The sequence below is a fragment of the Lutjanus erythropterus genome, chromosome 21, assembly GCF_056507025.1.
Source record: "Lutjanus erythropterus isolate fLutEry1 chromosome 21, fLutEry1.hap2, whole genome shotgun sequence".
Classification (NCBI taxonomy): domain Eukaryota; kingdom Metazoa; phylum Chordata; class Actinopteri; order Lutjaniformes; family Lutjanidae; genus Lutjanus; species Lutjanus erythropterus.
In genome coordinates this window covers 17,175,524-17,191,005 of record NC_139337.1, presented here as the reverse complement: position 1 = coordinate 17,191,005, position 15,482 = coordinate 17,175,524, and the positions used below count along the sequence as shown (strand labels likewise).

The window sequence follows — 15,482 nt, the reverse complement described above, 5'->3', positions numbered from 1 at the left end:
TTATCTTGGTAAACATGTCAAATCTCACCCATACATGGTAACACTTTTGAGGAATGAAAATTCAAAAAAAAAGTCCTCACCTGGCAGCTGTAGAAATTTGTATGCAAACATTCTTAAATGATAAAAATTATCTTGGTTTTTCAGCTTCTTAAGGTTACAGACAGAGAAGCAAATGACAAGCAAAGAAACCAGAGAATATTTGTGGAACAATAAGCTCTGTTGCCATAGATCTGACATGGTCCTGAGCTCTGCTGTGTTTGTATGATGGCAAAGACTAAGATTTGACCCCTGAGTGCCCCACTTGAACACACAGACGCCCAGGTTACTATGGGACCAGAGGTTCCTGCTGACACATGTCGCTTGTTTGCTCTATCATTTGTTTCTGATCACTGTGTAACCATGTTTTAGGATCCTTAAACAAGCTTGTTTGGAGCCCAGACTGGTTTCACAACAGAGGAGGCAGAACGTATCAGTCAGAGAGTTACAGCCTTTATAAAGGAAGAATTTTTATTGGTTGGCTGGAGGTCTTTTATGTTAATTTCTTGGTAAACAGAAGATATGATGCTATGGAGTACTTGAGAAATAACTCACCTGATGAAGGCCAGCACTGCACTGAACTTGGCGATCCTACATGTCACGTAGGGCTGCGACCAACAAATATTTTCATTTTTGATTCATTAAAGGTCCAGTGTTTAAGATTTACTGGTATGAGTACCTCATACAACCCCACTTCAAAAAATCCAGACTATTCCTTTAACATCTGGTGGTGCACTGACATTAAACAGAATACACATAATCTACATTAGAATTTCATTACAATGATATAAAACGCTGATGTTTGTCCCCAGATCCAGACTGGCTCTTCCTTTCTCATACTGACCCACACACACTGCATTTGGGGCACTTTTGATTTGAGGCGTTGGCAAAGTTATAATTTGGCAGACAGGCTGCATTCTCCGATCCCCGCTGATAGAGTCAACTGGCACAACATCAAGTCAGGTGAAACAGTAACACGACCTGGCTTTTCTTCACCAGAGCACTGGTTAAGCTGGGACATACACTCTACTCTCACTTGTTGCTTGTGATAGAAAATCCTACATTAATAATACGATGCGACAAAAACGCTTGGGAGCAAATACAAGAAAAAAACACAAAAACGGATCCACATGTAAACTTTAACAGTCCATTTGAGGCATGATAAAACAGCTGATCAAATTTGACCCTGGGCGTTTTAACTGAGTACTGTACTCTGTCCTGGTTAAGAGCACCGTGGAACTACAGTGAAACGATAAACCACTCGTGGGCAGGCCCCAGTACCGGTCTTATTAAAGACCTCATTGTTGACTGTTTGTTCCAGGTCATTTTGTTTCACTACACTTGAAAGGGGACAGTAAAAACCATGGAAGAAGAGGGAGACCCGGCCTCCGTTTGAGTGTGAATACAGCCCCTTCACTTAGCATGAATAAGGGGATGGCTCTGTGTTTCTAGGTCACTGTGTGTCCCTGAAATGCACACCTCACTGTCCACAGGGAGGGAGCGAGGAACACAAACACAACCTAACACTTTGACAACATTACAGTTGTATTTAATAAGGAGCTTTGGGACACACACTACTGGAAATTAAACACTAATCTCCTTAAATTGAAAGTGGCACAGTGACCAAGATCCTGATGACTGTTTGTTGACTACCCTTCCCTCCCTCTACACTCTGTTCTGTCTCTGCTTTGTTTTATCAAATGGAAATGTCAAAAAAAAAAACGCCTTCATCTTTCACTTCAAAGTTTCTCAGATCATCTATCTGTCACTCTCAAGCCCATCTGTCTCACTCGAAATGAGCTCAGAATGCAGGACGCTGTCATCGTTGAAATGACACCAAAGCGGCCATGTTGGCTCTGTTTCACTGTGCCGCATTCACACATCAGAGATCAGTGGAGCAATCAGTGGAGATCAGTTTGTCTGTTCTGGGAAATATTAACTGATTCATGTCTTACTATTATTTGTTATCATGCCAGTTCAAATATTAGGGACAATATGAATAGTAAAAAACAGAGTAATAGATTTTTATCCTCATCAAAGTTAGAGCTATGTGAATTTCTACTTGTTTTTTAAATTTAAAAAATGTGCAAGTTGGGTTTGATGACTTTTTGACTTTTTTCTGGTGTCACAAAATTGGCTCTTTCTTCCTCTGGTGTTTGGACATCGTTCCAATTTTACTATCTACTGCCTCAGGCTACAGCAATGGTGGAAGAAATACGTTTAACTTTTTTAAAATAAAGGTTCTGTTGCTTAAAAATACCAGTAGAAAGTAGAATCCTGCATTCAAAATGTTACCATTATCAGCAAATTGCACTTTAAGCATCAAAAGTTTTTACACAGAATGGCTTGTTTCACAGTGTTACTATAGAATATTATTATTCTGCTTTATCACTAAAGATTATTTTAACATTGTAGTTTGTCAGCGTATCACTGGGTATAATACTGCATCATGTCATACCAGAATATGATGCATTTTCATATGAAAAAATTAATTAAAACTGTGACATAAATGTAGTGCAGTAAAAAGTACCATATTTCCCTCTGAAATGTAGTGAAGTTGTAGTATGAAGTGTCATAAAATGGAAATACTCAACTCAACACGTACCTTGAATTTGTACTGAAGTACAGTTTCTTGAGTTGATGTATTTATTTTCCACCTCTGTGCTACAGTACATCTGTGGCGGTGACATCTGGCTTCACGTCTTTTGTCACTTTACACACTTATACAACAGCAGGGGAATCTGCATGACAGCAAACACAACATGATCATGACTCTCACCTTTCTTCTTTAGTTATTCACACTGTGGTAACAGGAATACAGTTGAGTTCTGTAAATATTAAGGGACACATTTTGGAACCTGTTACATAAAAACACACGCAAATTTTGCGATTCAGCCCCATCCAGATATACAAGTATCTGCTGCTGTACCACAAGATTCAGAACAGCTTTTTACCTCAGGATGTGAGATTCCTAAATTCATCCTCCACACTCCACCATGAAAAATAGCATTATTTTTTATGGTTCCTTACTTATACACCCATTTAATGTATATAATGTTTGTATATATTTTTTTTGAGCAGAATAAGGGGTGTGCTGGGGGCAGGGGGTACAACTGGCATCTTGTGCTGCAACCCTGTGCTGTAAAATGATAAATGAACTTTGTAACCTAGAAAGAGACGAGTAGAAATAGTTGAAATACCAAGACAAATCACTGTGCAAATCAAATGATCACAAATTCTAAACCAGCACAAATGATAGCTGCTACATCATCAAATAATAATGAAGTCTTCATTTCTCTCTAAACAGAAAGACAGCTACTATGACTGCTGTCTTTGTCAAATACAATGAACAAGACTATTCAGAGACACGAGTTGCCCGCAATACGGCCACAAAACAATGTACTATGTGGGAAAGTACCACATTCTAGTATCTGGAGGCACAGTTTTCTATCTGTTTCTAGATATGGAATGCAGATTATGCTTGGTTGCAATCTTTTAGGCATTTTGATTACTGCTCTGGTCAATATGTTGTGTATGTGCCAAAAGAAGGTGGAAACTCTTTATCAGCTCCGCTAGAAGCAACAGAACACAAAACATGAGTCACAAAAGGGAACAAAAAGAGTAACAATAACAAAAATAAATTTATTTAATTTCAGGAAGACGTTTAACAAGGCACAGTAATGGTTCTGCTAAACTATTTAATATGTACATACTTTATATATTTCACTTACTTAACAAAGCTTAATTAGTATATAACGGCAATGTTTGAAACACTGTTGTAGTGAGATGCAAGCTTGACAGCATCTGTAACATATTGATGATACAGTGATAAATATGGCAGTATTACGTAACAGCCATCACAAGCCATCTAAAAGGTAAAATAAATACCTGTTCATGCAGATGTTGAGTGGGAAACTACTGGCAGCTGTGTCATAATAGAAACTACTGAATAATATTCATCACCAGCATTTATTGTTGTAGCAAATGCTGCAGTTTACCACAGTAAATACTACATGTAATCACTAAAAGAGAGGAGCTCAGGTCAGGAATCCCAGAATGTGAAGATCAACCATGTCAGGCAAGAAACTAATATCACTGAGGACAAGCAAGCAGTTAGAGCGAGCCACTGGAATGAACACGGTGCCCGAAATATTTTATTTTGCTCGGATGTCGTTGGCACAGACTCGAAGGTTTTGATCCTTAACCCGGGGCTCTGGGAAGAAGGTGATTGTCAGGATGGAGGTTTTCGAGGTTTCCGCGTTTTCTTGAGCTTTTCTTGTCTCACCGTTTCACCCTGCAAAGAGGACAGCTCGGATATCCTGTGGATGAAAGAGCGAGGGGCTCCGACCATTGGGTCTGGATAGGACTGGCCTGTGTGGCAAGAGGAAGAGATGGAGAGGGATAAGTGGACAGGGGAGAAAAGACGAAATATAAGGATGAGATACACTGAAAAAAGTACAATATATGTGCATTTTCATGATGCTGACACAAAGCACAAAGTGAGATATTTTTTGTGATATAAACCCTGAACACAGCATGTGATCAAACTTTAGCTATAGCAAAACTGTATAAAATATCAAAAATCATAAAAGGTAACTTTTTTTCAGCTTGGTCCAGAAATGTTCAGTATCAAATTTGGTGATAATTTCCACAATTTTGTTTTTCGTATTTTTAAGTGGTAGTGAAAAAATAGATTTTGACAAACTTCAAAACAGCAGAAAATCGATCTAGATGCACAAAAAACTTACAGCCCCAAATCTAAAGTTTGTTGTTATAGTGCCACCATCTGACCAAATAGCAACATATTTAACACTGGAGTGCTCCCTTGGGTCCCCAGCAATCATGCCATGTGTAATACAGACCAGATGAATGGTTCTCGAGATATACAAAAGATACTTAGTTATCAATTAGGGATCAAAACTTTGATACTTGGTTTTGCCTAATCAGTGAGTGTGATTTGTATTTTCAGTAAACTGCAGTAAATATAAATAGAAATGTAAAATGAAAGAAGAAGGTGAAACATTTACACTTTAAAACTGGGGCAAACATTTGAAAAGTGACTGACAAAACTAAACATTCCCTTTCACTTGTTCCACTTGTCCCACTTTGTTATGACCTGTGCTTTTTGTTTAAAGAAGTAAAAACCATCAGAATGACATGTTTGCGGCCAATAAATCAACATCACAAACAGCTGTACAGGTTGGAGGTCGGACTCTCCTTTTTCATTTCTCCTTTTTTACACAGTTCGTGACCTGACGTGTCAAGACCACAGCAAATACCTGTCTTGGCTTCACAGTGAAAACATCAAGATAACTCACTCTTTTGATTGTCTTTAACAGTCAGAAGGTTGTAGGTTGGATAAGTCACCTTAGGCCTGCAGAACAAAAGGGTAAGCAGAAGAGGCATAGGTCTGAGAAATAATTGAGAGAACTATTGATTGACTTGGTCTGATTTAGTTTATAAGGGCAAAAGTACCTGCTGAACTTGCAGTTCTCGACTGAGAAGGTGTTTCTGCCATTCAGGACTAAAGCGGAGGGAAAAAGGATGGCTGGAGTTGTATTCAGTTCATATCTTTCAGGGTAGCTAGAGGACAGAATTGAGGATGTTACGAACATATGAATGAAACATTAGGCTGCACATATAAATGTAGGGATAAATCCTTTAGTCCAATTTGATCCATACTTGGCTTTTACATTAATTTCATGTGAGAAGTTCAGACGTTCCCACAAATGGAGGACTAATGGTAATAGATGTTAGCGATCTCATTATTGTGCAAAATAATGATTCAATTTAAGCTAGAATCATCTGCCCCATGTTGCTGGAATATTAAACAGCTTGAAATCTTCTGTTTGTGACAGATTAATTACGTGTGTCCAAATATTAATTGTATCTGGCTGTACTTTTTTCTCATATTCTTGTCATATATGAGACAGTGACTCAGTTTAATTACTGTGCAGCTGTCTCCAGAAATATGTTACGGAGAGTCCAGCTAAAACTACTGCACTGAGTGACATTAGTCCACTGGTTACCCGAGGGTGAAGGGCCGCCCAGCATGGCTGTGGGAAAGCTCCCTGGAGAGGCTGAAGGGATACAGGTTGCCAGGTCTGTGCACGTGGTAGTCTCTTGGCAGCGGAGGAATCACAGTTCTCGTCCTCTCTAACCTCGTACCTAAAAATATGATAATAATATTTAGCCTTGAAAACTAACATTTGTTAAGAAGAAAATAATTTTCTAATGTATTGAAGCACATTTTTTTTTTACCATTGTGATGAAAAAAGAAGATCCTGTAGGTCATTATAATGAGAAACTTTCTCAAAATAGTGACTTAGTATCTCAAAATAATGACAAACTTTCTCAGAATAATGACTTACCATATCAAAATAATGAGACAGCACCTCATAGTAATGAGCTTGACACAAAGAAAAGTTTGTCATTATTTTGAGACAATAACTCATTTTGTATACAAACAATATTTTAACACGATAACCCCTTATTTTGAAAATGTTTTTTCCCTGAAAGGTTGTCGATATTTTGCAATAATCCACTGTTTTGAGAAATTAACTTTTTGAGATACTAATTACTTTGTTAGTTTGCCATTATTTTCAGATACTATGTAATTATTTTAAGGTACAAAGTCATTATTTTGAGAAAGTTTCTCACTTACATACCAAAGGGATATTTAAAGATATCCTAAAATGAAAAGAAATATGGCAGATATCTATACTATTCATACTGTTAATGCCTACTGTAAAACTGTAATATCTGTAAGATGCTGTCAAATAGTAGTGTTACACTTGCACTCACTGAAATGAGATCTGTGCTCATTATGTGTGATTACAACTCCACCTACTGGCTGTCAGGTTACAATCCAGGAACAAGCCTCAGATTCTGTGTATATCCACTTTCCACCATCCATCACAATTCAATACTTAGGTCAAATGTGATCCTCGTATCTTTGAGTGAGAAAATATATATACTATAAATCTAAAGTATAATAATTAACAATAACTACCATGAAGTACAATTCTTACATGTCTTATCAAAAAGAAAGTGTCTCCCACTGATGTCCTTCTCCAGGTCATCGTTCACTGACTCCAGTTTACCATCTTTGGCTAGACTGGGTGACCTAAACACAGAGTGAACACAGAGAAACAAGAACCAACCATACCAGCACACAAAGGTCTAAAAAAGGTCAATACCTTCGAGAATAATCTGTATGTTATTCTTGGATCTTTCATCAAGTGCAATACCAATAAAAATATTCATGTGACACATCTTACCCTCCAACTATGATGCCACTAACCAAGGATTTCCAGTCCCTGGACTCTACAACAGAGATGAACGGTGTTCAGCATTCAGTTGACATACACCGTTAAGCTAGCTGCATGTTGGATGGGTTTAGCAGATATGTGGAGCACGCTTACTCACTGCTCAAGGGTTGTGTCACAGGAAATTTCCTCCTCATGTGATTATTTTGTCTGAAAGCTGCTTGTCCTCCACCTGCCCCCATCCCGAAGTTCCTGTATGCTGCTGCTGCTGGGTATCCAGCCGCATCAGGGCCGCGCTGGCTGCAATTTGAGCTTCCCTCTGATATTAAAGCCTTTGCGGTTGGTAGCGATGCGTTAACCTGGAAAGTCATCATGTTGGAGCTGCCATGCAATGACTGATTAAAGATATATAACTGGTTATAGACCAAATATGCCACACCTGGTCATTATAGCGGTAAATTCGTGCAAACTAGCGTTAGTTGTCATCCCCGAGCAGCAATGCTAGGCTGCAGCTCACCATGGTAAATGCTACCGAGTCACTGCGTCGCCATGGAAACAGGCTTCATTTGAACCGTTACTTAAGGTTATGGCTGGTGTGGCGTTCACGTCCCTCAGTGCAATATTTAAGTTTTTAGGCGAACACTACGGAATGCCATTTAGATCAATAAATACAGCTATAAAATAAATGTGCCATTATGAAATAAATCTCAAGTATTCCCTTGAAACACATCCTTTTAAAAATACCTTCACTGTATTACTCATTTATACATTTACCTCATTTATTGACTAAAACGGCACTCAACACAACCCAAAATCCTTATTTTATTAATTTTCAGTATTCATTCTTACATCTGTACATCTATATTTGCTCAAGTCCCTGTGATTTTAGGTGTTAGTGGAGGGCATCTTTAGGGATTTTTATCAATACCAATACTGCTGACTGATAATCTTGATGGTTCCCATTACTCGGTAAAAAATTAAGTCATGAAAAGAGCAGAAATAACTGGTGTCCTTACGTTTTGCATTTCACTGCATTTGTCTTTTAATGAGCCCACATCTTTCATCAGTTCTGCCCTGTCAGCTGTTCATGCACATTTGTGTTACAATTTGTTATAAACACAGATCGTATCATTTGTCCGAGAGAATAATATGTCAGTACCAACTAGTCAGGAACCATTCCAATTTAGTACCGTTTGATACCCATCCATACTTTCTCACAAGTAATACAAAAGTGAAATCCATACTGAAATTATACTTCTGCTAAATACCAACATTAAAAATATTACAGGTATTAAATAGCACAATCAAATTAACGACAAGACCAAGACAGATTTTTTTCCCATGTTTTATTGTATATTTTGAGTCCTTTGAAAACCTGAAAGACAAAAAAAATAAACATTGTTATAAATCAATTCAAATTCAAGTTACACAGTCAGAGTGCTGCTATTGTGCCTATCGGCTCATTTGAAACCCTTCTGCTACCTTGATGTCATTGCTAACACATGTATTTAATATCAGTATAGCTGCCATGAAAAAAGGCTTTATAACTCTTAATTACTCAGATTGCTATGAGCCCTCAATGAAAACAGTATGGGGACCTTAAATGACATTTAAGACTGGCATCACTCAGCTCAACTATAGAAGTCCTATACTGGGTTTTGGGAAACACTTATTTTGGAATAGACTTATCGTTTTTTTGGATCCAGTTGCTTTTGAAATTGACCCAAGTTAGATTTGCCCTCATTACTTCCTGTATCTTGCACAGAATTGGAGCATCTGTACTGGATGATTTGAAGGTTAATGGCTAAGATGTGGTTTCAGACATGTTTGGCTTATTGTCAGCAGGTTTTCACCATGGTCGATAAGATGGGGAAAAAAGAATATGCATCATTAACCACACCTAATGAGTTATGTCTACTTTCAAGACCTGCAATGTTCGCACTGCTCACCATATCTTCAGTTCATCCTCCTGATCATTCTGTTGATCTGATCCTCCCTGTTGCCAGCGTCTCCTCCCTCCACGAAGTGTGTGGTCTTCTTGTTCATACCACCACGGGGTGACGACAGCTTGAAGGGCCACAGGAAGTTGTTGGCGAGCTTGAAGTTCTTGCCAACTGTGTAAATCTCGTGGATGAGGTCCTCAACACAGATGATGCCACATTTGCCTGCAGACCAAAATGCAGGTTCAGCCACACATAACCGCCCACACTCTCAACTAGTTTTACTTAAAAATGTGAGAAATCAGAGAAGGAAAGAGTTGATTCATCCAATGTCACTGCCAGCTGGGAAAAGTTAAGTCTGAAACTGCATATTCTGGACAACTGTAGCCTTGTTGATTAACAAAATCTGAGAATTTTGTAACCTGACAAGTAGTTTGTTGTATCCCAAATTAGATTTCTGCAAGTAATAATGCAAGTTTCACCAGAAAAAAAAAATCTTAAGGTTAAACAAACAAGTCTAATCAGCAAGGGTAAAAGTCTGGTACTAGTAACTACAATAATCTATTTAATTGGTAAAGTCACTGTTAGACAGGCATGTGGTTTCAGACACAACTGGCTTAGTTTTCAGTTTTTTCACCATAGTCGATAAGACGGGGAAAAAAGTGTGCATCATTAACCACATGTAGCACTATGCCTCAAACAGTAATTACATTTTGATTATACTTCTGAAGAAATGTGCTTTGTAGCAGCAATTAACATTTAATACCTCAAATGACATGACCGGGACCATGTCTTAGCTACAATTAAAATCTGCAAGAAAAACATACCCTGTTAACAATTCTTACTTGAGTGATGCTAAATCCTTAATACTTTTACATAAGGCTTTCTACAAGAAAGGCCTTACCCAATAAGCACCTATATGCTGTGCTGTGTACAAACAAGTAAAAGGGTATAGCATGTCCATACCGAGGGACTGCTCCACCAGAGCGTTGTCTGTGAGGGCAATGCGCTGTTTCCTGATCCTGCCAAAGCCACGCTTGTAGATGAGCTCACGCACAGACTTCAGGTTGGGGTATCTGGGGGTAACAACATGTCATAAAGGTTAGGAAATTATCATAAGTCAGTTTAAGTAACATAGGATACAACAGCATAGTAAGGTTTGCATACTGCTTATATGAAAATACCTTAAGAAATTAGGATGTTTGAAAAACAATGAAAATTGAACTTATGTAGCCATGTAATTTGAGATTCAGTTGAACACATTTCAAAAAACATCTAATTTTAGCGCTCATTTTAGATAAGGTGCTTTAAAAACAGGCAAGTCACCTGCTCTGACATCACTTATTAGGTTCTGACCAGACATGCTACATGCCTGAAGAAAGCAGTGCAGCAGCAGTTTTCTGTGACTGAACATAGACAGCATATGAGCAACTACAATGACAGAAAACCAAATGTTGTATATCACATTTAAACTCGCTGTAGATACAACTGTCACTGATCTTGAGATTAAATTCTTAAAGATACAAATGAGCAAAGCAAACATTTTTGAACAACGCAATGCCCACATTTACAGCACTATTATGCTGCATTTCTTTTGAAAGGTCAGGTAATTTCATCTTTTGCGGCACTACTTAGCAGTGTCAGGCAGATCAGAAACATTCACTTTTCCATTAAAAAACAATACATTTGCACTGCCATGCTTCCTCCTCCTGCGATCTCGTTTAACATGAGGTCTACCTTATGTAAATTGTTTAACACTACTAATTGCCTGCCATTTGAAGTCAAGATAACAGCCAAAACAGCAACCTAAAGTGCATTAAATACCAGGTTATCATACTCTAAAGGGTGGCAGTAAGACTTGAAGGAAAATAAAGCATACCCATAGTATCATTACAGTTTGTCTCAAACTGGAGAATTGTTAGTCATTGTTAAAACCATCAATTTCTCTGCTATCAGACAAGCACAACTAGACATCTTTGTTGATCCAAACCCAAGAAATTCAGGGCAATTAATTAGTCAAAATACAGATGCAGAAAAACTGTATACCATCTGGTACCCATTGCTGACATAGAATGTGGTTTCAGACAAAACTGGCTTATTTTCAGTCAGTATTCACCATGGTCGATAAGATGGGGAAAAAAGTTGAGCATCATTAACCACATTCCAGAGGAAACATTTGTAGTCATCAGTTAAAGGTGCTAATCAGCACACCATCAGTAAATGTCCTTTTGAAAAGCTATAAATATTCAGCATGGACAACATTGGGAATACACTTTTATAGTTACTTTCATCGCCATCATCATACTTCAGTTTTAGAGATAAGAGCCTTACCCCCAAGCGATGTAAGGCTCAGCGATCCTGAGCATGTTAATTGAAGCCTTGTTCAGTTTGACGAACACACCATTGAAGATCTGGCGCAGACGGAGCAGCTGCAGAACTTTGCGGACCTTGGGGCTGACACCGTTGATACTGGAAAACAAATAAAGATAACAGTTAGCATCTGCACTAGCATCAGCATGCAGCTTTCACACCGATTCTGTTGATAGTGGCTTCAGAAACAATTGGCTTAATTTAAATATTTGTATCACCATAGTCGATCAGTCGGGGAAAGAGTGTGCATCATTAACCACGCAACTTACACAGTAACAGACAAATTTAATCAAGTACATTTACATGGATTGCCATTAACTCAAATTTGAGCATAAGTGGATAAAAGTGCCATCCAAACAGCAGTCCTCTATTTCCAAATATTACCTAATCTTAAAGCTGCATTATACAATACAATAGCTGAAGTGTTTGACAACAGCAGCTCAAGTGTTTCTCATGCCCTCATGTACCACTACAGGCAGAACAGCTTTAAACAGTTTCTGAAAAACTAGCATGAAAGATATAACCATAGTAGCAACATAGTTTTGGAGTTTAGTTTATTCAATATGGAATACTAGAGAAAACAACATGCAACATCAGGGTTCCTTTTCCTAAGTCACCAGTTTAAGAGTTCAACATGCATTTACAAGCCTTTCCAGCACCTTACAGCTGTGGTAAATTACATGTACTATACTTATTTCACTTTTTCTAATAAATCTAGTTGTTTTATTGTGAAAGGGAATTTTCAATGAGAAGAACACATGGCATGGAACCACAAATAACTGGCTAAATAATCCATACCAATAGCTTGAGCATAACGCCTTGCTGTACATCAAGCAATCCATGTAAATGTTACTAAAATGGGTTCTGTCTGTTGAGCAGGACCGTCCTGTCCCCAGACAGTGGACACCACTTACCCTCTGATCCTGATGACAAAGGCCAGTTTGGGCTCAGCTGGCACATAGTAGTTTCCTACTTTGCGGGCAGTACGGCTCAGACGGATCTCACGTCTGTACATCTGCCTGTACTCCTTGTGGTACTTCTCAGCCCTCTTGTAGATCACTTTCCTGGTCACTTTGCGGGCCTGAGAACACAATACACGTTTGTTCAATTAATTAATTCCTTCAACTACAAACTGGCTTTGACATCTACGTTAATCAACTCAGTTCTCTGGACGTGCACTACAACTTACCTTTTTCTGAGCCAGCATCTTCTTGATACGTATGGCCTTCATGGTGGCGAAGGCCTTTCGCCTTTTCAAAAGGCTCTCAGGGACCGCCGGAACCTTTTTTCTGTTGCAACGATACAAATAGTCATGCTAAATTCAGAACACATTGCCAATACCGTCTATCTTCCCAAAGCCTTCTAATTCATTGCACTAATATCTCATCATCGCTGCTGGAAGCTAGCTGCTTGTAGCTAGCTGCTAGCTTGCCAACCTGTCGTTTACCGGCATCCATACATGATATGTTACTCCCTTGAACTCTAACTTACATGTCTAGAAAGCATGAACAGTAGTAGAAAAATCAACGACACATTATAATAGTTAAATCTGAACCATGGAATCCCTTTAAGGGCAAAAAGGAACTACTTCAAGAGTGCATGGAGGCTAGAGAGACAGCCATGTTGTACTGCTACTACAGCTACACACAACTCTCAATAAAGTGGTCTTAACAACAATAAGAGTAACAATTCTTTACAATATTACTACAGTTATGGTGTATACAAACTAAACAATCTATCAATGCTGTAAAATTAACAAAGATGGTCATTTTAACATTGGATGTGTTTAGATTTCGACACGGCAGCAAACACTCACTCTGCGTCCGCCATTGCGCCCACCGAGAAAGAGAAATTTCCTTCCGCGCATGTCCGCGTTAAAAGGTTGAGGACCTCCACAGACTGTCCTTCTAGATGCCTGACAAGAAAATTTCAGTTAGCCACAAAAATATTCTAAAACTGTGAATTGTATCGTATTTTTGATTAAAAGTCACTCATAGTCGTTAGAGTGCTCCCTTCTTATACTTTTGCTGAATGGCTCCGAAATTGACGGTCATATCTCGGTAAATTATTATTATTATTATTATTTTTATTTTGATAGGGGTAATAGTTACAAGTTCAGCAATTAATTATGGGAAACTAATATTAAGTTAACTTCAAAATATTAATTCTGTCAGCCATGACCATATCTTTTGGCAGAAATGTATTGTTATGAAATGAAATGTACGTTTGTGAGGCTACCTTTCCATTATTCATTCCACAGGTGATGTTATGCACTCGGTGACCCAGCAGAGGGAGCAAACACTTCATTTTGCAGACTGACAGAGACTCTGAAGTGGGGAAGTTGCTGAATCTTTCCGCTGGATCCAGGATCTTAGTGGAAAAAAGACCACCTCGTCTACCTCAGGTTATATAAGACAGGCGGCGAGATGCTGAGCAAGGTTATGGAAACAAGAAATAATATGTTGCAGGTAGACTTTAAAAGCTATATTGAATTCAAATGTCAAACGCTTCTGTTAATGATGCAAAATTAATTTGTTTCAGAAGTAAGGCCAAAGTGCAGTTTTGCAAGAGTAGCCCATAGCAGGGGTTTCCCCAAACGTATACATGTCAAGGACCACAATAGAAGCACAATAGATTACGGACACCCAATTTGAGAGGATTTTGTCTTAAGAAATCCCTTCTGAGTGATTTGATATTTTTATTTTTTGGTTTGAAGATAATAAAATCTTCAGCTTCAGTCAATGATCAAACTCGGATCACCATAAATTAGAATCAATCAAAAATGGTCAAGTAAGTTTCTTCTCTTCTTGTTCTAACTTCCCAAAAATGTGATAAAAGTTAAAATATTCTATTCCTCCTTTTGCTGGGGACTCCCTACAACCCACTGAGGGACCCTGTTGGTCCCTGCACCCCAGTATTTACTCTTTGGCTACTTTAAAGATTACGTTTTGTTTCTTTGTAAAATTGTATACTAATATTTTAGATACAAAATCAAATATTTTGCATATGAAGCACAAACACGTAGTCCTAAATGGCTACACTACACAGCAGTAATACTTGAATAATTTATTGCTCTGTATGCTCTGTAATAAGTGTGCTTACTTTGGCATGTCATACTTTATGTTGGTTCTGAAGCAAAACTTTAAATAGGACTTCCACTGGATGCAGTATTCACATTTTGGTATTGTATTAGGATCTGAGAATTCTTCCAACAGTGGTTTGGGCCCTAGACACGCCCACCACACATCTCAAATGCTGCTGCAGGACGTCACATAACGTCGTGAGCGTGCGTTAAATAAGGGGGAAATGTTGGAAACCAGTGAAAAACGTTATTGATATTCTATTGAAAGCAAGCATGACTGGCTGCATGTAAAGGCATCACAGTTACCTTAAGGTTAGGCAGAAAAAATTGATGTCCTCTCTGTGGACACAGAAACATATGGATTACTATTGATCAGCCTTTTTCCATCTGTCATGGTACGTAACATAGTCTACCTTATCGATACACGTTCACGCTCCCTAACAAACAGATCGCAATGGATCACTGCTTGTAGAGTGCCATGACATGTCTTGGACCACTGACCTTTTCAAATTAAAAAGAGGTCGAAAGACGTTAAATCGGGATATTTTTTAAGGAACAACGACTGTTTTGCTTTTTTTCATGTGTAGGTGGACATTGACCTGGACCTGTGAGATATGGCCTGGTCTGTGGCTGTTTGAAACCTGCACGGCAAAACTCGGTATCAGTATATTAAGTGCTTCTGAAATCCTAATCCCAGTCCTAATCAAACACGAGATCTGTCACGAAGTGAATGAAGACCAACATGATGATTAATCTTACATTCTTGTTTGTACAACTGGCAGCTAA

General features: G+C 38.4%; 2 protein-coding genes and 3 non-coding genes across 6 annotated transcripts; all 5 read right to left on the bottom strand.

Moving 5' to 3' along the window:
• Positions 1 to 3,658: 3,658 nt before the first annotated feature.
• Positions 3,659 to 7,889, bottom strand: c21h8orf89 (chromosome 21 C8orf89 homolog). The gene is made up of 7 exons (XM_084747466.1): positions 7,465 to 7,889; positions 7,317 to 7,362; positions 7,068 to 7,162; positions 6,066 to 6,204; positions 5,512 to 5,619; positions 5,355 to 5,410; positions 3,659 to 4,407 (listed from the first exon to the last, which is right to left on the bottom strand). Exons 1-7 carry the CDS (start codon positions 7,676 to 7,678, stop codon positions 4,268 to 4,270), a joined length of 798 nt encoding a protein of 265 aa, XP_084603592.1. The 5' UTR covers positions 7,679 to 7,889; the 3' UTR covers positions 3,659 to 4,267.
• Positions 7,890 to 8,538: 649 nt separating this feature from the next.
• rpl7 (ribosomal protein L7) lies at positions 8,539 to 13,489 on the bottom strand. Of its 2 annotated transcripts, XM_084746994.1 has the most exons (7): positions 13,431 to 13,489; positions 12,804 to 12,903; positions 12,529 to 12,695; positions 11,576 to 11,713; positions 10,211 to 10,320; positions 9,254 to 9,469; positions 8,539 to 8,679 (listed from the first exon to the last, which is right to left on the bottom strand). In XM_084746994.1, exons 1-6 carry the CDS (start codon positions 13,442 to 13,444, stop codon positions 9,261 to 9,263), a joined length of 738 nt encoding a protein of 245 aa, XP_084603120.1. In that variant the 5' UTR covers positions 13,445 to 13,489; the 3' UTR covers positions 8,539 to 8,679; positions 9,254 to 9,260. The 2 variants fall into 2 exon arrangements, with proteins under 2 accessions (XP_084603120.1, XP_084603121.1); XM_084746995.1 differs by lacking the exon at positions 8,539 to 8,679 and having other exon boundaries at positions 9,252 to 9,469.
• Positions 9,113 to 9,205, bottom strand: LOC146307488 (small nucleolar SNORD12/SNORD106). Its single transcript, XR_014768944.1, has one exon. It is a non-coding gene; the product is annotated as a small nucleolar SNORD12/SNORD106 (small nucleolar RNA).
• LOC146307487 (small nucleolar SNORD12/SNORD106) lies at positions 9,838 to 9,927 on the bottom strand. The gene has a single exon (XR_014768943.1). It is a non-coding gene; the product is annotated as a small nucleolar SNORD12/SNORD106 (small nucleolar RNA).
• On the bottom strand, positions 11,316 to 11,407 carry LOC146307486 (small nucleolar SNORD12/SNORD106). The gene has a single exon (XR_014768942.1). It is a non-coding gene; the product is annotated as a small nucleolar SNORD12/SNORD106 (small nucleolar RNA).
• Positions 13,490 to 15,482: the final 1,993 nt, after the last annotated feature.